Source organism: Cololabis saira, chromosome 3, assembly GCF_033807715.1.
Source record: "Cololabis saira isolate AMF1-May2022 chromosome 3, fColSai1.1, whole genome shotgun sequence".
Classification (NCBI taxonomy): domain Eukaryota; kingdom Metazoa; phylum Chordata; class Actinopteri; order Beloniformes; family Belonidae; genus Cololabis; species Cololabis saira.
Genome location: NC_084589.1, coordinates 23,413,226 through 23,439,622, shown reverse-complemented (window position 1 = coordinate 23,439,622; position 26,397 = coordinate 23,413,226). Strand labels below are relative to the sequence as shown.

At 40.0% G+C, this 26,397-nt stretch overlaps 1 protein-coding gene across 3 annotated transcripts; it reads left to right on the top strand.

Annotated features, from left to right (window-relative positions):
* Positions 1-574: 574 nt before the first annotated feature.
* Positions 575-26,397, top strand: hdac9b (histone deacetylase 9b). Of its 3 annotated transcripts, none has more exons than XM_061716649.1 (11): positions 575-1,107; positions 8,036-8,277; positions 8,622-8,792; positions 10,216-10,346; positions 10,484-10,605; positions 15,821-15,952; positions 16,496-16,611; positions 17,925-18,047; positions 18,603-18,780; positions 18,936-19,150; positions 24,411-26,397. In XM_061716649.1, the coding sequence occupies exons 1-11, from the start codon at positions 999-1,001 to the stop codon at positions 24,747-24,749; spliced, it is 1,878 nt and encodes a 625-aa protein (XP_061572633.1). In that variant the 5' UTR covers positions 575-998; the 3' UTR covers positions 24,750-26,397. The 3 variants fall into 3 exon arrangements, with proteins under 3 accessions (XP_061572633.1, XP_061572634.1, XP_061572635.1); XM_061716650.1 differs by having other exon boundaries at positions 576-1,107; positions 8,622-8,790; positions 10,223-10,346; XM_061716651.1 differs by lacking the exon at positions 575-1,107 and adding an exon at positions 1,158-1,389.

Below are 26,397 nucleotides of genomic sequence, written 5' to 3'. Positions count from 1 at the left end.
CTTAAATGAACACCGTGCTCGTTGCCCGTCTCGCTTGTCTTAACACATCCTGCTGGGTTTTTTGTCTGACATACCGTTTGTGCTCAAAAACCTGTTGGCTCAGAGCTCAGTTGTGTTTGCTCACACCAACATGAATATTCCTACTCTTTTCTTCCTAAAGCTGTTTTTTTTTGTGTGTGTGTGAATCACATTACATACAAAATAGCTCCCATAACATGCAGATTTAAAGCTTTATATGGCTCTTTTAAGACCATAAGACAAAAAAAAAAGAGGCTGAGAGAACCTGAGAGAACAAAATGAAGGCAGTAAAATATACAGGTTCAATAAATGTGAAAAGAGATAGAGAGAAATCAAGCCTCCATCTGCAGAGAGGGAGTCAGGAGACATGCCTTCTGGCAGTAGCTGAAGAAGACAGCTGTGTTTGGTGTGGTATTTTTAAACGCATCAATGCTGCTCCAATCCCTGCGCCTCGCCTGACCTATTTTTAGCCAGGGCTGGCCATTGTTCTATTTCTGTCACCTGTGGGCCACGCAGTTGTTGATTCACATGCAAATGAAGCTTTCTCTCTCTCCCCGGCTTGCACTACTGCCTCAGCGAGGTGCTCAGTACACACTGCACAGCTTTCCAAGCAACTCATATTTTTCTCCTCAGTCTTTCTCTACTCAGGCACTTTGCTTGGAAGAAAGAAAGGAAAAAAAAAAAAAACAGACTGGAGAAAAAAACAGGGACTTGCCATCATCTCGCTTTAGTATTGGGAGCAGATTGGAGCAGGACACCTGGGAGAGCAGCAGTCCTGCAGAGAGGAGAGCAGTGTGTGTGAGCGCTGTGTGTGTGTGTTATTATCGCTTTATAGTCCGGGTAGTTTCCCTAGAGGGGGAGGCAGAGGAAGGGAGAGCATTGCCTGTTGTCGTGGTTTCTCTCCTCCCGAGTGGCTGAGGGGTGGCTCTTGGTGACAGGAAACACAAGGCTTGCGATGAGACCTGAGCGCTGAGTGGAGTATGCTGCAGACGATTTACGAGGGCGAGTCAAGTTTCTCCACAACAGAGGGGCGCTACGGACACCAGCGGCTCCTCCACCAGAGCAGGATGCACAACGTGAACAACTCAGGTGATGATCCTCACTGCTCCTCTCCAGGAATCCCTTCTCTTTTTTCTCTTTTTTTAATCCTCTGATCTTTTCATTCCAGTCCTTTATCTCTGAATCTGTTCACAATTCCCTGTCGTCCATCCTCTCTTTTTGCGCACACATTCACGCTGCGTCTTTCTCTCTCTCTCTCTCTCACACTCACTTCAACTCTTTGCGCTCCTTCTGTGTGAAAAGAGAAAAGTCAAAGCTCTTCCTCTCTCAGCACAGTAATGTGGTAGGACTGCACCCCTTCCTCAAGCTAAGGTATTTACTGCTGTAATGTCATTTCTCTGCCGGATGGTTAGGACAATCTGTGTATAGACAGTAGAATATGTTTGATTTTTTTTTTCTGCTTCTAAAGTTGGCCTTTATCCTTCTTGACTAAAATTAGAAAATGTGTTAGCACTATTCCCATGCTCTAGTTCCCTGAAATGAGTCACTATGAACATGGCAGGGATGTTGTGTTTGCAAGCTCCCATGTCAGCTCATACTTTTCAGGGAAGAGGAAGAATTGTGACAGAAGTATTGAAGGGACATTTACAAAGCTGCCCTGGAAATTTACCATAGACACTAGTTGTTCTATTATTAACCTGAGAAGAAACCGAGGAGTACATGCTTGACATCAGAATGAGTAATGTCTATTTGCTGTATTGAATGCAGATGAGTCACTTTCACTTTGGTATTTTTTCTCTACTCAGTGTGCCCATTGTTGAAGAGGAAAAAATATCTTTACGAAAGAGTACAGGGTTGAAACGTTGTGCTTTGTTAAACATTGTCATGTGGATTGTTGAGAAGCCTCATTCAATTACTTAATTTACAAAAAAAAAAATTCTGACCTTTGAGTTGTCATTACAATTACCCAACAACCTGAGTAATAATGTTTTATAATGTCAGCTGGTTTTCAACTGTGCATTTTTAAAACTCCAAATGTCATTTCAGTGCTTTCAACAAAACACTTGTATTAAAAGTAGTATAGGAAAGCAAACAGGTCAATGAAAACATCCAGTGGCAGTTGGATAAATACGAAGAGATTAAAAAAAAAAGATAGAAGGATAAAGGAGGGACGACAAAGTCCATGCCTGTCAATAAAGCAGGTTATTTGACTATCGGGCTAGAGGAGCAGTGTTTTCTTTCCTTTCAGTTTATGAGCCAAACAAGTGATATAGTGAGCACCTGAATTTGGGCTCCTTGCTTATTCTGTGGGTCAGCTATTCTTAGGCGAGTTATTTTCAGCTTATGGCATTAGCCTGCTAAGATTAGGCATCTGTGCGTTATCATTCCATCTCAGCATGCTCCTAATATAACAGCGGCTTGGAACAGATATTTATAGAGAATCCCGTCATTTGGCTGTTTTAATTTGTTCTTTCCACTTTAGAATAAATATCCTGACAGTGACTAACATCTGCATGAAAACGTTACACCATTTTACCTTTCTGTGAGTTTGCACAGACATGTAAGTGTTGTTGGCAAAATGGTGAGGATTTCATTGCTTGGTTTATTTTTTATGTTTAAGGACTTGAATTTTCAGGTGTCAGTGCAGTTGCTGAAGGGGTTTAAGATTTTTGTTAGCTGCATATTTTTTATACTGTACTTATCTGCTGTTACATGTAAAGTGCATGAGCAAAATAAGAAACTTAGACCCACTTTTCATTTGATTAGTGTCAGCACAATCACAGTTCTTAAAGCAGTGATTTTCAGATGAGCTCTCAAACAGGCAGCGACTGCAAAATATCATGCAAATATCAAAAGGGAGCTTTCTGACAAGGACAATGCTGCACCTTTGAAGTCCACTTGTCTGTGTCCAGTCTGTAGTTGAAGGGCTTCGTGCTGTACATATGCTGCAAAACATGGCAAAGAATACGGGATTCATTGTCAGCACTGCCTGAAAACTACTCATTACAGGAACAAAGAGGCTTATTAAAGGTTATTAGTGAACAAGCATAAGGATATTTTGTTTATTTCATCTTGTTTTGGTTAGTGTGCATGTGTAGAAAATGAAAAATCTTCAGTTTGTGAATAATTGGGGATGCTAAGGAGCTCTTTTCTTCTGGTTGGAGGGTTTATTGTGGCTCAGATAATGTTGTCAGTTGACTCCTGAGTTTTATTAACTGTATATGTCATGCAAAAGTACAGACTGTGGAGGAGGGAAGGCTCCTAATAACTCTTGATTGAATGTACTTTCCTATAACCCTTTATAATTTCCCAGATTCTGTGTTGTTTTTTTTTTTTGCTTTAGTAAATGTTCTTTTTTTCATGTTATTGTTTTGGAAAACGGGTTGAGTTGGTGGCAGGAATGGAGACGACGGGTCTCTTACGTGAAAAAGGCCCGTGGTGGCTCATCTCGGCTCTCTTTGTTAGCAGATAGGCTGCAGACCGCAGTTCTGGCTCAGCTGCAAAGACGAGCCTGAGACTTAAAAATAAAGACCTGTTTCCTGCTTTAGACATACCAGCTGCTCAAAATAACAAGGCACTTAATGAGAGATCCAGCACCACATTGCAGTCTCAAGCATCAGCTTATTTTTTGCCCTCAAACATCTTCTGTATCTCTGTTTCTATTTATACCAGCAGACTGGGAATTTAAAGCTCCAACCATCTCCGTTTCAACTAAATGCTTACAATTTACGCATTTAAAGTGTAACAAAATGTTTTGTAGAGTTTTAATCTAAATGGAAAAATCAGTGCTTAAATATGCACTAAAGGAAAAAAAATAGTGGTCATTTAAGACGGTTTCAGGATTATTTACTTATTTTAAAAGGATTTAGTGGAGTAGATATAAAGAATACTTTAAATTGTGGCAATGTTTTGGGAGCTTTACAACATTTTTGGTGAATCAAAAATGGAAAAAAAGCTGGTAAAACCCACACTTTGCACCCTTTAGATGCCAAACTACATCAAACAGCCTAATTTATATGAACTGCACTTAAGAAGTGAAACTGTTCATTTGTCTGTCAACACTTATTTAATCCGTTCTTTGTATCACGGCAGCGTTTGCGTATCTTTCTTGATATGAATTATTCATTTTCAGTCATATTCAGTGACACCTAAATATATCTCTAGGTGCAAACAAAGTTGTTAAGGTGTAAGAATAGCTACACCATTTATATTCAGAGGGTAGTGTTTACAATATTAATAACACCCTTCTCACTGTAGATGTCAGCGTCTATTGAATAAGAAGTTGCAGTCATTCTGAATTAGATTTTTAAAAGTGGTGGCCCCTTTTTTCTTGTTCAAAACTATGTGATTTTGGTGAAATGTTGATGTGCATGTGCAGTAGTTGGGCAGTGTCACCACTGATCTGCGTCTCAGTCTGAGATGGGAAGCCTGCTAATGTGGCCTGAGGCAAAAAAGACAGTCATCCAACATCTCAAATTAAGACTGTGATTGTCACTCTTACCACCGCAGCTGCTAATGAGAGGCATATCGGTCATAGAAATAAACACTTTGGGGACGCTGGCGGTGCAACGCTGCATCGAGTGTGTGGTCGCAGGCAGTGAGTCACCCTATCCCCTCTGGCAGGACCTCCACAGGGAGGAATTTGGGCAAGGGGCAGGGTGCTTGTTGCTCCCCTGTGCTAAAAACAAATTTGGGACCTGTCATTCATAAATCTCTTGTTTACCAGCGCCTACAGATGCTCCTGTGTACTTTCCACCAACCAGGAGACGCCGATCATCGGCTGCACTGCAGGGTCGCTCATCCAGAAGAGGCAGACTCCTCTTTTGAGTGACAATTTTAAAGAAATGACCCGAAAGTTACATAAATGTGACACTTTGCTTTTTTTTTTTACCCGTGTTAAACTGAGCAGGCGGCCTCACAACTGCGACAGTCTTTCGCACATTGTCTATATTAAGGCGCTACTCAGAAAAGCATTTATATTTAGCCCCAGTTACTGCTGGTTCCGTATTCCCTTCTGCTCAAAGTGTGTTTGCCCACCACGTTTCACTTTACGTAGTTTCAAACTGCGTTTTAAATTATTATTGCTACACTGATTTTGAGGCAATATAATGTGTTTTATTTTTGAATAAAGCACATAGAAGCAGACCTCGACTTTCTCTCTCTGTTTTAGTCCAAAAAGGGTCAATCACGAAGAAGAAACCTGTAAATGATCATAATTATATGTGGCTTTAGTGTTGCCACAACAAGGCTTACGTATCTTTAGGGCCACATTGTGTTCTCTTGTCGTTGTCATTCAGTCAAGTGTTACTCTTGTTGACACAGTGGACGGAGAAGACAAGACAGGACAGTGAAGCTGTTGTGGTTCCTTCAAGAGCCATTTCATGTGGCCTTGGTTATCAAAGGTGGATTAAGCTTTCACACATTGCTTCCTTCCTCCACCCACTTCCATCCTGTCAAACCCATGTCTGAAATGTTTGAATGTAGGCTCAGCTTGACATTGCTGATCAAAGTGGAGATCCTTAATGCCTGTCACAGTGAGGATACAGAGGGAAGTATGAAATTAATTAGATTTCACAGTAGTGAATTCTCCCAGCCACTGGGAACTTGGGAACTTTTTTTTTTTTTCTTTTTGGGAGGATGGAAGATTTTTAGGTCCTTTAGACAAAAATAGCACTAACGCTGCCTGACTCCCTGAGCACTTCGGTGGTTCACAGGTTCACGGCTGCTCCTGGAGCAGGTTCTTTGTCAAGTACCTGCAAGCTGAGAATAATATTTCCTGTCAGGAAAGAAGTGCCAGTTCTACAGGTGCCTGTATGCTGCGTCTCCTCAGTTGTTGCCTTCCTGTGTCATTTGACTGAAGCTGTTTTTAGAACAAAGAAAAGAAAATTACAGCGCAGGAGTCCCCCTCTAGTTGTCTTAAGTCTTTGAAAACGTTTTAAGATAATTTAGCTCCACTGATTCTCTACCGAGTGTTTCTGTGTTGGAGGGTTTTGTAACGTTTTCTCTCAGTCTGTTTCTACCAGGGACTCCTTTCTTATATAAGAGCTGAAAAGCTGATATAATAGTCTACATGTCACACTGCCACTGTAGGCAGGAGATGACATGCAGTGAGACTCAATATCTGCAGAATGGGGAGACATAATTACGTAGCCAGCGTTGCCATGGCAGCAGCAAGTTAGGGTGGTGGATACTAGGGTGTGGGGGTTGTCACAGACCAGGATTGCGCCACTTGCTTTTATGTTTCTATTTATATTCATCACCGCCGCATAACCATGGAACGGTGGCAACAAAAAACAGGCTACATGACAAAAATAAAAAAATGAAAAATAGGCACCACTGAGCTCTCCAGCATCAGTGAACAGGAGGGAACTGCCTCTCAGTTCATGTGCGCTGTGGAACGATGCCGGCTCTTTCGGCTGGCTAAACTTATTTTTTATAAATAGTCATTTTAGTGTAGTTTGCAAGTATAGATGCATAATTTCACAACACTATGATGGGTGTTGCAGCTCCCTCTCTTAATTTCAGAGATGGAGAGAGGTGATGCAAGGTAACTAATTATCAATATTTATTCACTCAAATGTGAAACTTTGAGAAGATTAAGGCAATGGACACACTCAATAAATCTCTCCCCAGCCTTGGGAGTTTTAAGCAGGTTTGAATATTCGTCTAGCCCCTCAACGGAGGAGACATTATGCAGTCTGGAAAATACGTATCCTCCCCTGAATGCTGTACCGCAGTTATCAGACTAACCTGTCTTTTTGTGAGGAGTTAACATCTCTGTCCATTTTTAAATCTCTTTTAAAAACACACTTTTTTAAATGTGCTTTTACTTAACATCTAATAATGTACTCTATAATATCCAATGTTATTATTTTCTAATGTTTTATTGTATTTCTATGCTCTTATGTTTTTATATTTTTGTCATTTTATTGGATTCTGCCTTTTAATTCTGCTTTGTAAAAGCACCTTGTAACTGTGTTTGGAAAGGTGCTATACAAATAAAGCTTATTATTATTATTATTATTATTATTATTATTATTATCTATCTATCTATCTATCTATCTATCTATCTATCTATCTATCTATCTATCTATCTATCTATCTATCTATCTATCTATCTATCTATCTATCTATCTATCTATCTATCTATCTATCTATCTATCTATCTATCTATCTATCTATCTATCTATCTATCTATCTATGTATATATATCCTATTATCCTATTTAAATGGTCAAAGATCTAGTTGTTAAAAAATGCATGGTGCAGAAATGTGACAAAGGCAGCTGAATAAAACAGTGTGGGTTAAAACAGAGCATGAAGATGATGAGTAAAGATGAGTAAAATATTGAGCAATCACTAATCATCCTATAGAGAGGCAAAGTAACTCTGTCTCCTATGTTTTCAGCTGGGAATCGATTTTCTCTGTGGAACAAGCTATATATAGAACTTGAAGACCAAAGGGATGTCCTCTCACTTTGTATCAGGCAATTATTTATAATAGCAGCAGTTCTTACCAGTGGGCTCTCAGCAGCATCTGCACTCAAGGGCAGAGATGAAAAGATCATGGGTACAGAAATTTCCAAAGACATTTGAGTTCACAGCCTACTTTGACTTTAATTATTTATGAGAGGAAGGGATATCTACACAATGTTCTGGTACAGATGTGGAAAGGGACTCCCTTTATTTATTTATCCAACAGTGGGAAGAGAGATTTCACGTAAATACTTTAAATGACCACTTCAGCATTTCGTGCCACATGTTTGTTGAGTCTTGTTCTGTATACAGCAGCTCCCAGTAGACCCCGCAATGGCGGATATGATGCTGTTTGTTTGTAGATGCTATTATAATTGCAGGCTTCCTGGGATTATGGGAGAAAAAGATGTGCTCCTCACTTCTGAACTGTTCAGAAATAAATTGAGACCCAGTTTCCGATCGCATGATTTGAACTAATAAGGTAATTTTGGTACTTAAATCCCTCATATTCTCTTATATTCTGCTCCCTTCCTCTGCCACAGTGGATTTTAAACAAGACGTGCCATTGGCTGTGGAGTCCTTATCTCCCTTGGACCTGCGCACAGATCTGAGGATGCTGGGGCCCGGCTCAGACCCGGGACTGTGGGAGAGGCAGCTGCAGCAGGAGCTGCTCATCATTCAGAAACAGCAACAAATCCAAAAGCAGTTACTGATCAGCGAGTTCCAGAAACAGCATGAGAAGTTGACCCGTCAGCACCAGGCTCAGCTCCAGGAGCATCTCAAGGTTAGCATTGCATTGAACAGTTGTATGGAGGTCAGCACGGCGCTGCACGGACTGGCGGAGAACAGAACAACAGAATGCAACACAGCATGGCATAGTGCAGATACAGTAGAAAACTGAATATGTCAGGACAACATTACAAAAGTGCAGCAAAAGAGACACAACTCAGCAAAACTGAGTGTTGAGTGATACAATCCAGCTCAGCATGAGTTTAGGTTTTACACTGAATCACAGAATTGCTCACTGCAGCAAAGCAGAAACTGCAGAATTGATTAGAAACTACAGAGGCTTTAGAACGATGTTGATCCGTGTACTCGGTCCACGCTGATGTGAGCTCTGTTTCTCAGCTCCAGCAGGAGCTCCAGGCCATGAAGCAACAGCAGGAACTGGCAGAGAAGGAGCGTCGTTTGGAGCAGCAGCAACAACAGAACCAGCAGGAGAAAGAGCAGGAAAGGCATCGGCGAGAGCAGCATGTCTCCAGCCTGAGCCTCAGGGGCAAGGAGCGCAGCAGAGAGAGTAAGAGCTCGAAACGTTACTATCACTGTTTCCTCATTGCCAGGAGCCACATTTAAAAAAAACAAAAAACGAAGAGCCTCAGGCTGAAACATTATCTTAAACCTTTTTAATCATTTTTAACGCATTACAGTAACAGGCCTAGTAAAGTAAGCATATAACTGCTTGATAATACAGCTTTATTCAAGGTGAATATTCCACTCGTAAAGATATACTCAGTGTTTTCTCTGAGCCACGTGGATGTTGTGTTATCATTAGGATAATGATGCTGAAGTCCCGTGTGGGGGATTGTCTGTTAAGTTATACTTATTTTACCCATAATTTAATTTAGGCAAACAACAGAACTTTCTGTAGTCAAAAATACATGCTGTTGTGCTGCTAAATATTAGATGCTTTACCATAATTTCCACGTTCAGTGGAAATGATTAGTATCTGATCACAAGATGCTAGCATCAGAGCGGCCAAGAGGAGTACTCATAAGTATATTTTCTTGTTTTGTTATTTGAAGTTGAATATTATACATTCAATTTTGGTAGGAAGGAAGCAGTGAAGTCAAATGTTTCATTTTGGGATGATGTAAACTACAGATATCTACTCCTTATACTTTTGTTGGCTTTTCAGGTGGATACATTTAGAAGTGCAACATACTCTTTTTGTCACCGTGAAGAGCATGTTATTGCCTTTTATATGATGGACAAAGTGATGTTCTCTGGATGGATGGTGAAATGCCTTCAAAAATAAAAGAAAAGGGAGTCCAGTTGCTTTGATTCAAGCCTTTTAGAGTGACAGTTTTCATGTATTGGGCACCGTGGAAAAGATTTCTCATTATCAGGTTAAATTGTCATAGAGGGTTCCTGACAGTGAGGACAATTACAGTGTAGGAAAATTCACTTTAAACCCTCAGATAAAGAATATATAAAAATAATAGTGGCTTGGTACTTAACAAACACGTGCAACTGATGACATAAAGTTGGCAGATAACACTGAAGTTTCACATTTAGGTTAAAATGTTTTTTAATATCATGATCAAAATAGCACACAGTTTAATGTTTCATTACTGCTTCTGCCTTATAGTCAATAATAGACATGATTTTTATCTTTAGTCCAGTCATGTAATTTGAAACTGTAACTGCAACCATCTTAAGAGGGAGAGATGTTCTCTGTAGCAGAAACCAATATTGTTCTCTTTGGCCACTAGGGGGAGATCTTCTTACATAAATTTGTCTGCTCAGAGAAGAAACGTGAACTCAGTCACCAGACGTTGAGAAAAATAATTCAATTAGCTTTTTCAGGGTAGTTTTGCATTTCAGTTGTTAGTTGAAGGGGCTGTATGAAAATATTTTAGGGAATAGCAAGTAAAAATAGAATTTGAGATCCAGGTATTTGCATGGAGAGGTAACTCCAATCTTTTCGGTTGTGCCTTTTGGTCTCACAGGTGCAGTAGCCAGTACAGAAGTGAAGCAGAAACTCCAAGAGTTTCTGTTGAGCAAATCATCAAAAGATCCAGTCGGCAACGGAGCTAATCATTCTTTCATCCACCACCCAAAACTCTGGTACACGTGAGTGCTTCCTGTTATTTTCCCCTGAGAGAGTTTGATAAAGAAATATTGATGTAGTGCTTGGATCACACAGAATATAATCTACATGATGGCAAACAACATGCCCTTTTGACACTATTTATTTTTTGTACTATTAGGTCCTCTCACCACACATCATTGGACCAAAGCTCTCCACCTCTGGGCGGCACATCCCCCACCTGCCAGTACACCCTGCCGTCTCCCGTAGAGAGCAAAGACGATTTCCCCTTGAGGAAGACAGGTTTGTTAATTTGTACATTGTCATTCCACACAGCGCAGACATAAAAACACATGCATAAATCATCCCGGCTAGTTTGAGAGATTTGTCTTGCCTTGTGTTAATGATTTTAGATTGACTAAACTGGGTTATTTACACAATGAGTGTCTTTTTGACCCTTGTCAGTCAAAAAGTGGCTACATCCATGGAGTATGTCCTGAGGGTTGCTGATGACCTGCTAATGACATCAGTTAGGCTCATTTTGACCTCTTGCCCCCATTCTTATACCTCCAGGGCTCAATAGAAAACACTGCTAAGAGGTGGTGCGTGCTAATAAACTCAAACCTTCCCTTTTCCCACAATTAATCTTAAACATTATACCTGAACACAGGCAAGTACTTGTTTTAATCACATTCCTTTTCCGTACAAATTCAAATAAATAATAATCATTTGCACTAAAATGGCCTTGTCATACTTTAAAACGTACATTTGTCCCTATATTGTACTAATAAACAATGTTTTACAGCCTCTTAGAAACAGCGAGTGGGAGAATTTAGGCAGATTAATTTCTCCTGAGTTATGATCTTTACAAGCAATTTTGAGAACGAGACACAGGTTCTCACCAAAAAGCAGCTCAGGTTTGTTGGTTTTAAGTTTGAGGAACCCTTTGGGAATGTCTGTGTAAATAAGAATAATCCCTGCCTCTTTTCTTTTTTTGCTCGAACATAAAAGCTTGCCAAGGTCAAAGCTTCATAATTCTGCAATGAGGTCATCAAATTATATTATGTTTATTTTCCTTCTGTTTCTCTTGTAATTACATTGGAAAACAATATTATACTTGTTGAGTGTGTGAACTGCAGGCCTGTCATTTCGTGTGTACACACAATTTAGAGATCAAGCAGAAGAATTACATCTTGTAAAATAAAGTCACGGCATGGCAGGAACAAATATTAGAAAGGTAGATGAAAGCTTTAGGAGTTTCTTTTTATTTGTTAGAATCTCTCTGATCTTTGCTGCATTCAGCAACGTGGAATATCTCCTCTAAAAATATATACTTACATCTATTGGATCAAAAACGCAAAGGAGTGGAATAGGATGGTGTTGGTGTTTTCTAAAATAGCAGGGAGACTGATAAAGGTAGCATTATATAGGTCTCAGTGTAAACACAACAAAGTAGGTTTAGACAAATATGAAATAAGATGCTGGTTCAGTCTCTGGTCTCTCTAACAGGACATATTCATGCTTTCATCTAAGGCTGAATACCATTCCTGTTTCTGAGCCTCTTTCTTCTGCACTTATAAAATTGTCTTAGTTTTAAATTCCTCGATCTATATGTGGATGTTTCCTGCTTAGGCCTTCCTCCCCCACTTCCTGTCTGTCTTCATTAAATTCCTCTGAGAGTTTGGCATGCAAGTTACAAGCACAAAGGTGGTTTTGTTCCCTAAGCCACTGGTCGTCACTGATAACTGACTGGCAGGTGTTATCGACTTAGAACTGGCACACGGGATGAACCTCGACAGAACTGTTTGTTTAAGCAAAGATAGCTCTCTCTAAACAAAGTAGAGGACACTTTAATGCTCCAAGTCAGACACCCTCCCGGTCCATTTGGCTCGAGCACAAGCTTCTCTTGGCTGACTTTGAGGCCTATTAGATGTATGTTAAATGCAAAACCTCAAAAATGGTGTTCAGTGAGTGTCTTTTAAAACAAAGCAAAAAAAAGAGGCTCTAACACAAAAGCTTTTTTGTTTTAAAAGACACATTTAAAAAAACTCTTTATTTTGATCTTTCCAATTAAGGGTCCCTTTAATGGCTTAAAATACATAATATTTGTAATCCACTTGTCTTTATCTCACTTGCCTAAGAGATGTTAGAAGGATTTCCTGTTCTTAACTTGTTTACGCGGTATATATTCTTGTTGTTTCAATTCCTGGGACTAGAATAGACTGGCCTGAAGGCACGTGATCGTCTGTGGCAAGAATAGTTATGGCTTAGCAGAAAGAAGTGCAACACTCTCTGGTCTTGACCCAGTTACCAAATCTGTGTATTCAGCAGGTGCAGGAAAGACATTTCCACATGCAATCTTGAAAAAGAAAGAAGTCTGTCATCTCTACTATTTTATGTATCTGGGTGTAATACATACTAATATGGCCCCTGCCTTGAATTTAAATGAATACAAGCCTACGTGAAGAGCAAAATGTGACATATTAACGCTATGTCTTTGAACAAACACAACACCAAAATCCAGAAACGCTGTGTGTAGAAAATGAATTACATCCTTAATGGTTTCATAGGAATTACGATGTAAGTGCTGCTCATCAAATACACTTGATTATTAATCATCAGCAAGTGTGAACATTTCTATTAAGACAGAACTTTAGGCAATTAGCTGGTCTGCAGTATTCAATTATGTGTTCACACAGTGCCAAAGAGGAAAGACATCAGCTATCTTAGTAAAGGATCCTTTGCTGCTTAGTCTCAGAAGGATTGAAGTTGCATTTATCCAATTTTAAGACCTGGCAAGGGCCAGATATATATATATATATATATATATATATATATATATATATATATATATATATATATATATATATATATATATATATATATATAAAAAAAGATATATATTATTACATCCGTAGAATTTAAAGAGGGTCTAGTTTCTTGTTACCATAAATGTGTATGTATTTATAGGTATAGGATTTTAAGAATAATCAGTTTTTGTGTTCAAACTATTGAATTCACTTCAAAACCAAAAACAGACGAATTTGACAATTTTGAATATTTTAACTTTATATGATTTTAACTTTGGTTAAAAAGCTCGTCAAAAAATTGACATTAATTTTCTACTACTTTATTAGTATTTATAGTATTGGTTCCTAGCATTAATTTAGACAATAATGTCAGTAAAATGCGCAGCAGGTGTTCTGGCACACAGAGAATAGCTCTTGTTACACATCTGTCCATATTCAGGTGCTCACAGTGAGGTCAGTGACTGGAGTGTATTACAGGCGGCGGTTTGTGTTTATATTCAGACGTCGGAGCAGAAAGTGACCCAGGTGGTCACTGTATCATTTCGCTGCAGCCATCTTTGCCTCCTGTTGCACAGTGCACCAGGGCATTTTCTTTCCCCATGGAGACATGTGAAAAAGTGTTTGTTCCTGTGCTGCTGTCTGGCGCTCCTGTGGCGACCAATTGGGAGGCCTAGCTTGGTGGCAGAAGCGTGTAAAAATAGAAAGCAATCAAGGCAGCAGGGCGTGAAGCAAATTCATACGATTCCCAACAGCGTTTTCTCTCCTTTCTTCCTCCCTCACTCTTTCATTCTACCTCACACCCAAAGGATTAGAGGTCTATGCCACGTATTAGGGAAGAGGGTTTTGATGTTTTGACAAAAGACAGAAATAGCAGCATCTGGCCTGCTCTGCCAACGGTGCCCCCACCACAGCTCCCTGTCCTCCCCGCAGTGTTGCCACGTCACTGCTACACTTTCCTTTGTAAAGCTGAATGATGTACACATCGTGAAAGGCCTTTTTAAATTATTGATCAGGAATAAATGATTTAGGCAGGTTGGCAATTGTGTAACAGAGAGTTTACATAACGTGAATAGAGCTTTGTGCTCTGCTTTCACTCCTAAGACCAGCTTTTCTATTGTGCGTGTTTATTTGAGTGTGTAAAGGTAGCGTTGGGATTCCACGTGTAATAGGTTGGTGGGACGTCCACTGTATATGAGACATTTTCTATTCAGTCACAGTGAATAGACAAGAGCACGGTTCACCCGAGAGACACAAATGACTTCTGTTGTATTCATATAACTTGATAATTATGTCATTCAAAATTGATTTTGTGCTTGAGTTCAGCTTCTGGTCTTTTTTCCCTCTTTGTTTTATTATATAATATTTATATACTATATATATATATATATATATATATATGTATATATATATATATATATATATATATATATATATATATATATATATATATATATATATATATATATATATATATATATATATATATATATATATATATTGAAAATAATTTACTAATCAGTGATTTAATATTTTCTATCAGACAGTGGTAAAATAACTAGTGGGCGTCTTGTCTTTTGTTTTTTTTAATCAAAGGTAACAATTAATTTGAGTTAGGGTTAAATATCTAAATCTAAATCTAAATCTACATGTAAATTGTAAGGTTCAGATTTAAACGCCAAAAATAGTGTCCATCAAATTACTGAGAAAATCAAGGTAATAATGTATTACTTAAATTTCTTGACATGTCTAAAATTAAGCGCAAGAAGTGACACATGTCAATAAATCTAAGCTAATAAGTTTTCTTTTTCTTGTTCAAGAAAATAAAAAGTTTAATCAAGATTGGCTTTATTAGAAAGTTGTGCCTAAGGGGTGACAATCATCCACTCTATGTGACAACGCTTTGGACAGGAGAACTCATACGGAGTGGATTTCACTGCAGTTACACTGGGATTTTAAAATGATTAGATTATCTAAAGTGAGACAAGATGCCAATAATTACTGACTGTTTTTTAAAGCCTTCATTAAAGCCAGATGGAAATTTTTGTTAGCGAAATGTCTATTTTGAAAGATATTACATGTTACATCAGCATTGTGGTTGGTCACCACTGAGGGACTGAATTTGTAAATCTGGATCATTACAGGCCGTTTTATGTGTGAGCGAGACTTTGGAGCAGCGTGTTCAAACTGTGTGTTTGGGTATCTCTGGTTTGCATTAGGGGAAGGTGGTGTGAGGAAAGCTTGAAACATCTGCCATGTTTTTGTGTTAGTTTAACTGTTGCTACTGTATCAGGCTGTGGTCACCAGGGCGGCAGGTAGCGGACTATTTCACTTAGAGCCTGTGTGTTGCTCGATCTAATTTATTCCAGATGATGTGGAAGTATGCCCAATCTTGACTCATTTAATTTATCTAAAACCTTCGTGAAATTTCTCTGAAACTGAAGTTGTAGCATGTCAAAGCATGACACCAGTGCTTATCTTTAACTGATTTACTCTTTGTTTATCTGCATGTTTCCTCTTATTTTATGGAAAAATACCAGTTCCTTTGATAATGTTCATGACTAGTGTTGTATGGGAGTGTACAGTTTTTAAGTCTATAAAAAGAGTCAGAGGAAACTCCCATGGCTGTAAAACCTATCCCCATATGGTGGGAAGTTTCTGTTTTTTGAGCAAAGATTTAAACAAAAATATCTGTCCTTTTTTGTGTTTAGCGTCTGAGCCCAACTTAAAGGTACGATCCAGACTGAAGCAGAAGGTCGCAGAGAGAAGAAGCAGCCCGATGTTGAAAAGACGAGAAGGAAACATCATGACACCCTACAAGAAGAGGGCTCTTGAGCTAATGGGTATGACACACTGTCACAGTCTAACGGTAGCTGGTTATAAACTGAATTAGAATTTCATTTTTTATACTGTACTGTAAAATTAATCATGCCTATTCTAAAACATTTTCTATGCCCTGACAGCATAAGCCTACAGTGTGTTTTATGCTATTGCTGTGCTCATTGTAGTCAGTTATTTTAGGATTCAGAAGTATATGATCTACTAGTCATTACAGTCATGTACATATAAAATATATATATATATATATATATATATATATATATATATATATATATATATATATATATATATATATATATATATGTATATATATATATATATATATATATATATATATATATATATATATATATATATATATATATATATATGTATATATATATGTGTATGTATATATGTGTATATATATATGTGTGTACATGTTAAGGCAACTATGGCCAGGCACAAATGTGGTGACACAAGCTGTTATGCAAAGCCTTTGTACATGTGTGTCATGTTTAGAGTTTGAATATGCAAACTTTGTCTAACGTCTTGATGTTTCACAGACACTGCGCCAACTAACAGTGCCCCTGGATCTGGCCCCAGCTCTCCCATAGGGGCCTCCAGTGCCTTAGGGGCTGAAAATGGACCATCCTCTCTGCCTACAACTACAAAAACAGAGGTATGTTTGAACATCACAAGCCATTGCAGAGCTGACATTAAAAGTAATTGCAATTTGAATATTCAGTGAATTCCTGTCGGCACCTTCTGCTTTTTTTTTTCTAAAAAACTGAGTTGTTGTGTACCTGCATATGTGCATATACATATGTCTGTTTGTCCCTTTATTTAGCTTGAATAAAGGTGATGCTGCATGCAAAGGAAGTCTTGTGTCAGTGTCCACATGCTGAATGTCACCGTCGTATGTTTTTCTCTTCCAGATGTGCAGCACAATCAGCTTTACTATTTTTTTAAGCAAAAAAAAAAACCCTTAAGCTTGGCTGCATGGTTGATGTTGGCTTGTCACAGTATTTCTGTCATTGGTCTGGCTGCATTTATGTACTGAGTTGTTCTGAGGCGTTTCCCAACAGATTCATGGCTGAGTTACTGACCAGAACTCCCCTTAGACCAAGCTCACAAGGCAGGCCATTATAGAATGTGGCAGATATGACACGATCTTCACAGACCAGCTGTGTTTTCCTTAACCATCACTGTTTACTCTCCCAGGGACCTCCAGTGACACAGAGAAGGGAGAGACGCCCTGACACTGGGCTGAAGGTTGGGGCTCAGGGAGAAAGACGAACTGTGGATTTTTAATTGATATCCCAGGCGCTGGTAGCCAAAGACACCCACATGCTAACAACATAAACACACAGGATTGCTATTGTATCAGCCCAAGCTGAGACTCTCATGAAAGTCATTGGTTGACTGTGGGGCTGCTTGTGGACCCCATGCCTGTTGCAAAAGCAAAGCATGTTTGTGCACCGTTACATTAGGTATCCTTTTTCAGAGGGAATGGGTCTCTCGGGTCAAATATGGGCCGGATATCCACATACAGGTCACTGAGTACTGGTAGGGGTTGGGAGGATAAACATGGCTGTTCCAAAACCACATGCTGGTCCGCTGCTCTGCTGGGTACAGGAAGTATGCCCCAGTGCTGATGTTCTCTGAGAGAGTAGCCTGAGGGTGGAGACTGGGGAATAGAAATAGGCGGTTTGCTGATGAGGGGCTGAAAAACAGAGGATGGAAGGGGGGTTAGAAGTTTTCAGTGCTTTTTATTACACCATATCAACCCTGCACTGCTGCTGTAATGTAAAGATCTAGTAAACTTTACTTGTGATCGTTCTGTGTCCAGAAAGGTTGGCTGCTGTTTGTCATAGAGTTTTTATATTTCGTCCGCTGCTGATGTTGCATTTTTTTTAAATCTGTCTGTAATTTGATTTTTAAATCTGCCTCTTTAACCTGTGTCTCTTCCTCTTTTCTTCATGTCTGATATAGAGATGGCCTTCGCAGCCGAGATTATTTCGACCTGAAGGCTCCATATCCATGTTGAGCTTGTATACATCTCCATCTTTACCCAACATCTCTTTGGGACTTTCAACTGCATCCTCACCCATTAGTGTAAGTACAATTTGTTGTTGTTTTGTTAGTTTTTCTAAAACTCTTTGTGCATAAAATCTCGCTATATACACCAACATATTTGCTCAGTGGCTGTAAGGTTTGCATCTCAGTGGGAAAGTTGCAAAAACCTGCCTTCAGTGGCTGCCTGGATTCTCTGTATGACCACAGGTCACTGACCTTTGGCCCCAAATGATTTTATTGACTTTAGATAAATATTGTTCTGAAGTGTCTTGTGTCAGGCATGCTCTTATCCTCCCCTATTACCTCATTTATCACAGCTTTTAAAAAGTCCAAGCACGCTCAAGTGCAACTCCTGATAACATAGCACATGATATATCATCGTTTAGCTCCGTGGCACATTCCACAGAGGCCTGGACTTCAGCTTCCAACCATCGATGCTCCCTGATTTCATTATCTCAACTTAAATTTCAAACTACAATAATGATTTTGTATTCGGTAACAAAATGTTAATATTGTTGAAGTTTGCCTATTAAAGAATTAGTGCACAGGACTTACCTGCACTAGTGTTACTTCACTTTCTTTTTCTCCTTTCAGGCCGCATTGGGGTTGAAAGATAGATCAACAGAAATCAAACATGGGCTACCTGGGCATCTGCTGGGCCCCGTGCCCCTTCAGACCGGCCTGGAGTCCAAGGTGAGCCCCAGTCACCAGGCTCTCCTCCAACACCTGCTTCAGAAGGAGCAAATAAGGCAGCAGAAGATGACTTCCACTGGTAAGACAATTAACCATTTCATTGAGCATCATGTTCCCTTGTACTGTGCAATGTAATTTACATTGGTAATGACACAAATTTTGAGTATTTCTTAGGAATTTATGCATTAGGGATTTTAAGAAAACATAATAAGAGGTTCTGTTCTCTCTGGCAAGGTCAAGGTTCCATGTCACCCCACCCTCAGTCCCCCTTGGCCATGAAGGATCGCCCCACCAGCAGTCGGCCTAAACTACCAAAACACCGGCCTTTGAACAGAACCCAGTCGGCGCCGCTGCCTCAGAACACACTGGCTCAACTTGTCATCCAGCAGCAACACCAGCACTTCCTGGAGAAACAGAAACAGTACCAGCAGCAGGTCCATATCAATAAGGTACAACATTCATTCACGGGGGAGGTTTTTGACTTTCAAATTGCCTTTTACTAGATTCTGTATTTCTTTTACGATTTCATGAGCACTCATTTCACTGCAGGGGTCTGATTTAATCATTTTAAGTACACAAATGCGAATCTAATTTTAGCCTTTTGAAAAAACATCTGCGGCAGCTCCGTGTTACAGACCTGGGGTCGCAGCCCATTCTTCCACAAAGTCCTGGTGATGCTTCTGCCAACCAAAGGACTTGTGCCTGCCATCAAATGGGAACGCAATCCTTCCCCTGCTCTAATTCTGTTATCATAGCTTAAGGCATCAGTGCTGTTCACATGCTAATTCTGTGAAATTCAATTCATCTTCGTTCAAATGAAAAAGAGAAGGAAAAATGTCCAGAATGCATTTTGTTCCTTTGTGGCAATATTAGTGTTTTCGTAAGCTGTCCGAGGTGACCTGGCTGCACACAGACTGTCATTATTCTTGTGAGTGACGCGTGTGAGGTGGCGGACGCAGTGAAAGGCAGCATTGTATGAGCTCACGCACTGATGTGATCCCAACGCTGGGCCCTGAAAGAGCCACTAGAGCCATTGCACAGTATTAAAAAGCACAAAGCACCACAACCCATCACTGAGCTTTTACAGTTCAGTTGTACAATTCTAAATCTTGTTGAATTCCTTTGTACCAATAAAAATATAACCATCTGTAGTCACTAAAAAGGACTCTGTGAAGCTGACTTCATTTGAAAGCAACAGTTGCATCTTTTCCAGAGACACATCAACACGCCCTTTGTTGATGTGCTTTGATCACTCAGGCCAATGAGATTGTAAGTAAAGCCTCTTTAAGTGGAGGTTATAAATGGCCACTAATCAGGGATGAGCCCTCAGTCTTTATTGAGAGTGAGCTCCGAAACATTGCCCTAATTAATTTCTTAGCAGTGCCTTGTATACAGTTGGTTTTAAATGACTTCCTTTTCTTTTTTTCTTTTTCACTAATGGAAATTTACAAAAGCTTTGGGGTTTTAAGAAGAGTTACGAACGGTGTTTACTAGTGCCAGGTTAAGGAGGCTAATTCCCTTTTCTTGCTGAAAGGATATTTATATAAGGCCTAGATTCTGTAGATAGTCTTTTTGCTGTATACTAGCTGACAAGGATGGATACTTCCCTGCCGGTTTTTGGATCCCTCTTGTGGACAAATAATGACATCATGGCGCCAATAGTTCTGCTTCAGCACAGCTCCTTTGTCAGGCTTAGTTTCACAACACTCTGTAAAACAAACACTTCCCGCTTGTTTCATTTATTAAAATGTATTTTTTTTGTCCCCTGAAACTGACGTCGGTGATACTTCCAGTGGCTGTTGATGCTGTGAATAAACTTTTATTGATATAGTGAAACTCTGCATATAAATCGGCCAGGCTGAGATGCGTTTATGTGTTGTAGGACAGCTCATTTTCATCGAACAGAATACTCAATGTTCCGCTGAGTTCCTTGTTTGCTTGTGTAATAACAATCACCTCGGATCAGAACAATGGCCCATGAATTGTGAAATATAATCTTAATGTTCTTGGAAAAAAACATTTACCTTAAGAGGCCTTTGCATTCTGATCTTTTATTACGCAACTGAGTGACACTAATCCACCTGGCTCAGTCACTATTACTGAAAGTTTATTAATTCTCATGAAAACGCAGGAAGGGTGTCTAATCTGCTTACCCGTAGAAACTTTCCCAAAGCCCCCAGCCAGACATTGTAGTTAGTTTTTTTTTTCCTGAGCTTTCATACATTCAGCTGTTTGTTTTAAGCAAAACTCAACGCATGATTTAGCAACATGAAAATGTCATCTATTTGCTCTAAATCATTCAACACACAATATATTTGTTCAGTTTTGTTTAAGTTTAGGATTTAATAAATAGCCTGATATTAATTAGTTATCAAGTAAACCTTAATACTAAATAATAATACTATATAATAAGTTAATATGTATATGAGTCATTTGTGTCATCTTTATGTGGTTGTAGAGCCTGCGAACACACAAAGTCCAGATAGAAAATAGCAGGACTCAGAACCCTCTCCCTTTTGGACAACAGGGATAACTGCTATACCGTTGTGCTACCCACTTCATTGTATTTATGCCAGTAAATAAATTAATACATTTAGAATTTGATGCCAGCAACGTGTTCGAAAACGTTTAGATCTAGGACAAAAAAAGGAAAACATTTTTTGAATATACAACTACCGGTAATAGCATTCTGGAGGATTTTAAAATGTATAGATTATTTGGTAACAGGTGAGGTGACAGAATTCAGTATGAAAGTTGCATCCACTTTGTGCCAGACAACAACAGAGAATGATCGATGACTTAAAAAAGTCATGTGGTGACTGGTGCTAGTTCAGGACAAGGACATAAACGACGCTTGTTTTCACAGCAACATGATTCACCCTCTCCACCCGTCTAAGGCTCAAACAGTGCCTATCTGCCTCCACAATCAATGCACAGCTGCCAAGCTCACTGCATTTCAAACATGCCAACACCACCCCACCATCCAACTTTAGGCTTTGCCCCTAAAGAACAGGACAGAGGGGTTGAATTGTTGTTCAGCACTTCCAATATCTGTGTTGATATTATGGTTGAGGAATAATGAGGTTGGACCCTAGATGTCAAACTATAGGCATTGTTAAATAAAAAGGGGATCGCGGGTCATCCCATTGAAATGTTAGGTTAACATATTGTATTAGGGTTTACCTTGCTATTACCAGGTTAAACCCCCCTTTTCCTTCAGAACTGCTTTAATCCTTCGTGGCGTAGATTCAACAAGGTACTGGAAACATTCCTCAGAGAGTTTGGTCCATATTGACATGATAGCATCACACATTTGCTGCACATCCATGATGTGAATCTCCCGCTCCACCACATCCCAAAGGTGCTCTATTGGATGGAGATCTGGTGACTGTGGAGACCACAGTGAACTCCAGGTTATTTTTAAGAAACCAGTTTGAGATGATTTGAGCTTTGTGGCATGGTGCAAATATCCTGCTGCATAGCTATCAGAGGAGGGGGTAAACTGTGGTCATAAAGGGGTGGAGATGGTCAGCAACAGTCCTCAGGTAGGCTGTGGCATGTAAATGATACTGAGGGACCAAAAGTGTGCCAATTAAATATCCCCATGTTGCTTATACCCAGTTCTGACCCTACCGTCTGAATGTCACAGCTGAAACTGGGACTCATCAGACCAGGCAATGTTTTCCAATCTTCTGTCGTCCAGTTTTGGTGAACCTGTGTGAACTTTAGCCTCAGTTTCCTGGCACCTGGCGTGGTCTTCTACTGGAGAACCATATGCTTCAAGGTTCCCTGTGTTGTTCCTTCAGATATGGTGGCTATGTGATTTACTGTTGCCTTTCTAGCATCTCGAACCAACCTCGAACCCATTGTCCGCTGACCTCTGATATCAGCAAGGCATTTTCATCCAGAATAATGCCGCTCACTGGATATTTTCTCTTTTTTTGAGCCAGATGGTTGTGTGTGAAAATCCCAATAGATCAGCAGTTTTTGAAATACCCAGACCAGCCCGTCTGGCACCAACAATCATGCAACGTTCAATGGCTAAAATCCCCTTTCATCCCCATTCTGATGCTCGGTCTGAACTTCAGCAAGTCGTCTTGACCGTGTCTCTATCCCTTAATGCAGTGGTTCCCAACCTTTTTTCCTTGGAGCCCCCCCTACTTGTGTCTAAGACCAGCCGGGCCCCCCGACCCCTACGTACTGGCACCAATAGAGTAAAGTGATTCGTTACAAATCTTTAATTGAAAAAATGAACATTATTTACGTTTTTGTGATACATTTCTCTTTGGTTTACCCTGTATACAGATGACTTTGTCTTTCTCACCTTCATTTTGTGTCAACAATGTATAAAATACGCACAGAAAATAATTGCAAGGACATAAAATATTTCAGAAAAATGTCTCTTTTAATATGAGAGCAAAAGTTTTTAACATTTTTCCTTTAAAAACCTGTCGGAGTAGTAGTATGATTAAATGTTGAATAATGATATATTAAGTTATTAAGTTTTTATCCTGCTAAATAACTTAGAAATATATTTAGGTCATTTTAAAATACTACGTGGGTTTATACAGACTTGGATTACAGTATTCCATTAGGTGTGTTATTATGATTTTTTGTTTATTTAACATGCGCAAATATCATTTTTACAACTGCATATCCTCAAAGCAGACAAAGTTCCGCGCCCTCCCAGAGATCTCAGGCGCCCCTCCCAGGGGGGCCCGGACCCCAGGTTGGGAGACACTGCCTTAATGCATTAAGCTGCTGCCATGTGACTGGCTGATTGCATATTGGTGTTAACACGGAAATTGAACAGGTGCACTTAATAGAGTAGCTGGTGATTTTTTCAGTGTAAAATTAAAATTAAAAGGGACTTTTTGCATCTGCAGTTGATAATATTGTAAAAAGATTTAGGGAGCCTGGGGAAATGTCATTGCATAAAGACCAAGGCAGGAAACGACTATTGAATGCTGTGACCTCTGAGCCCTCAGGCGGAACTGGATGACGAACCATAGTGCCACTGTGATCAATACGGCCACATGGGCTCGGGGTGTACCTTAGAAAACCCCTGTCACTCAACAGTCTGCTGCTGCATCCAGAGATGTAACATGAAACTGCAGTACACTAGGAGGAAGCCGTATATCAATTGCAGAAACCCTGAAAAGTTCTCGGGGCAAAAGCTACTCTCTGATGGAGTGAAAGAACAGAGAAAGTGTTCAGTGGTCGGATGAGTCCACATTTCAGCTTGCTTTTGGGAGAAGTGGATGTCAGGCTCTGCATGTCAAAGATGAGACAGATCATCCTGTTATGGTCCTGGGGTGCATCAGTGCATGCAAGAGCTGCATATTTGTGAAGGCATTACTGATGCAGAGGCGTATCTTGGATTGTTGGAGAGACATATGTTATCATCATAGTGACATCTTTCCCCACGAGCTCCATGGTTATTTCAGTAGCATGATGTCAGAGCTCATTATGCACGACTTAGAACCGTATGGCTTCATAAGCACAGAGTGTGGGCGATTGACTGATCCGCTTGCAATTCAGGACTTATTGAAAATGAAAATAAAGTTGATAATCTAATGACAAGTTGGCCAGTTCCTGTTGTTTCTAATGCAAATGTCAAATCGACTTTTTATTTATGTATTTCTGTTCAATTAAATTTAGATCCCGTGCAGGGTTTCACTATTAATGCCAAGCTTATGTGTTTTGCAGCTGTTATCCAAGTCCATTGAGCAGTTACGTCAGCCCAGTTCACACCTGCAGGAATCAGAGGAGGAGCAGGAGGAGCAGCAGCACACAGAGGAGGCCGAGAGCATGCAGGAGGACAGGCTGCCCCCTGGAGGAGTCATTCGGAAGCACACGCTAAGCAGCAGCAGCAGCAGCAGCGGCTCGAGCGGCGAGATTCCAGACGCTCACTGTGGGGTCATCAAGGTCAAGGAGGAGCCAATTGATAGCGAGGACGAGGCTCTGACCAATCAGCGCTTAGATGCGGCACAGAATACCTATCTTCACCAAGTCAAAGGGAGACTGGTGATAAGAGCAATGATCTGAGAAGGGAAAAAGGATGAAATCATCCACTTTTCAACATTAACAAACGTGTGCATCTACACCTATACACATGCACGCACAGCAGCCATTGCACAGTAGGCCAGCTCTCCCTGTCACAACACATGAGCTCTTTTCAGTCAGTCGCAGCCTCACTTATCCTACACTCTTAAGACTCTGTTTGTGATCTTTGTGTAGTGATCTCTGTAAAATATGTAAGTTTCACTTGTGTATATATGAAGGTGATTTAGACCGTACTTTTTCAGAGCTGCTTTGGTCTTCTCGAGTCTGCTGAACTGACAAAAAGTCGTTTGTACATATACTGTGGATTTAGCATCAAAGATGATTTCTAGAGGGAAGCTTGAGCAGGTGTACAGCTTTAGGGACCCTCCTTATGCTCCCACCATGTACATTTTTTCCACTGAGTATTTGAATCCTTCTCTATCCACTTCGCGATGGAGAATTATCAGTAAGTCTTTGTAGTGTGTTAAGGAAATTTAGCACTACGTACTTCATTTTTTCTTGGAAATCTGTGACGATGTTCAGTGTTACATGGTTTCATAGATGAAATAATGAACATCTGTCTTAGAATGTATACTTAAATCCTGAGAGAGGGCTCTCCTGCAGGGCATACTCTTGCAGTAGGAGTGATATTACCACTGGAGTATGGCCTGCTCCTCATATTGCAATTTGAATGATAAAGCACTAAATCCCTGCTTGGGTGTGCATGCATCTCCCCACACATCCCGAGTCTCCGCGTCTCTCTCTCTCGGAGCGGTCTCAGCGCCAGAGCTAAGCTGAGTTCTCCTCCCTCTCCCCTCTGGGTCCAAATCAAAGCTCAACAGAGTTCCTGCCCAGCTTTCAGCAGAGGAGTCAGACAGCGAAAGAGAGAAAGAGAGAAGGTCGGGCAGGAAATGCCTTCTAGAAGCCAGGAGTTGGAGTGATTCATGTGTGCAGGAATGTTGAGAGAGGAGGACCTAAGGTTGGAGGAGTCCAAGGGGCCAGGCTTGAGAATTGATTTACTGTCAAAGCGAATTACAAAGTGAGTGAGGATATGGTTAAGGGAGTCCTTTTTAAAGGGAATCACTTCCTTTGTATCCCCCAGTGGCATGCTTACATCAACATGCAGGTTTGATGTTACCTAAGAAATAAAAAAAAAATCTGGTTGGGACGCCCCCCCCCCCCTTTTTTTTTTTTTTTTTTTACGTGAGCCTGTTTCTCCCCAGAAAGTGCCCATTGTGACATGTATAGTCTGTCTTAAAGTGGTCAGCCAAATGTATTGCATAGTCGTAAACTACCCTGTTTCATTTGTACCATCTACTAAATGTGAAAAAGGCTAGTGTAAGGTTCTGTTTATGGATTCATGTGAAAAGCAAAATTGTCCGTCTTATAGTGTACAGTCAGATCGTCCAGTTTTAATGTTTTTAGTGTAAGTAAACACAATCAGAACAATGTGAGTCTTGTTCTCTTGCTTCTTTGATTTTATTGTAATGAGAACCCCTTTCCTGCCAGTGGGGGGTGGAGGTGGAGGGAGTTTGGGGCGGTCCTGTGGTCTGTTCATAGCAGTTTGCATTTCTTCTCTTTGTTGCCTTGCGTGATAAACCTTTCTTTTTTAAAAAATAAATAAAATGAATAAAGTTAATTTACCTTTAAA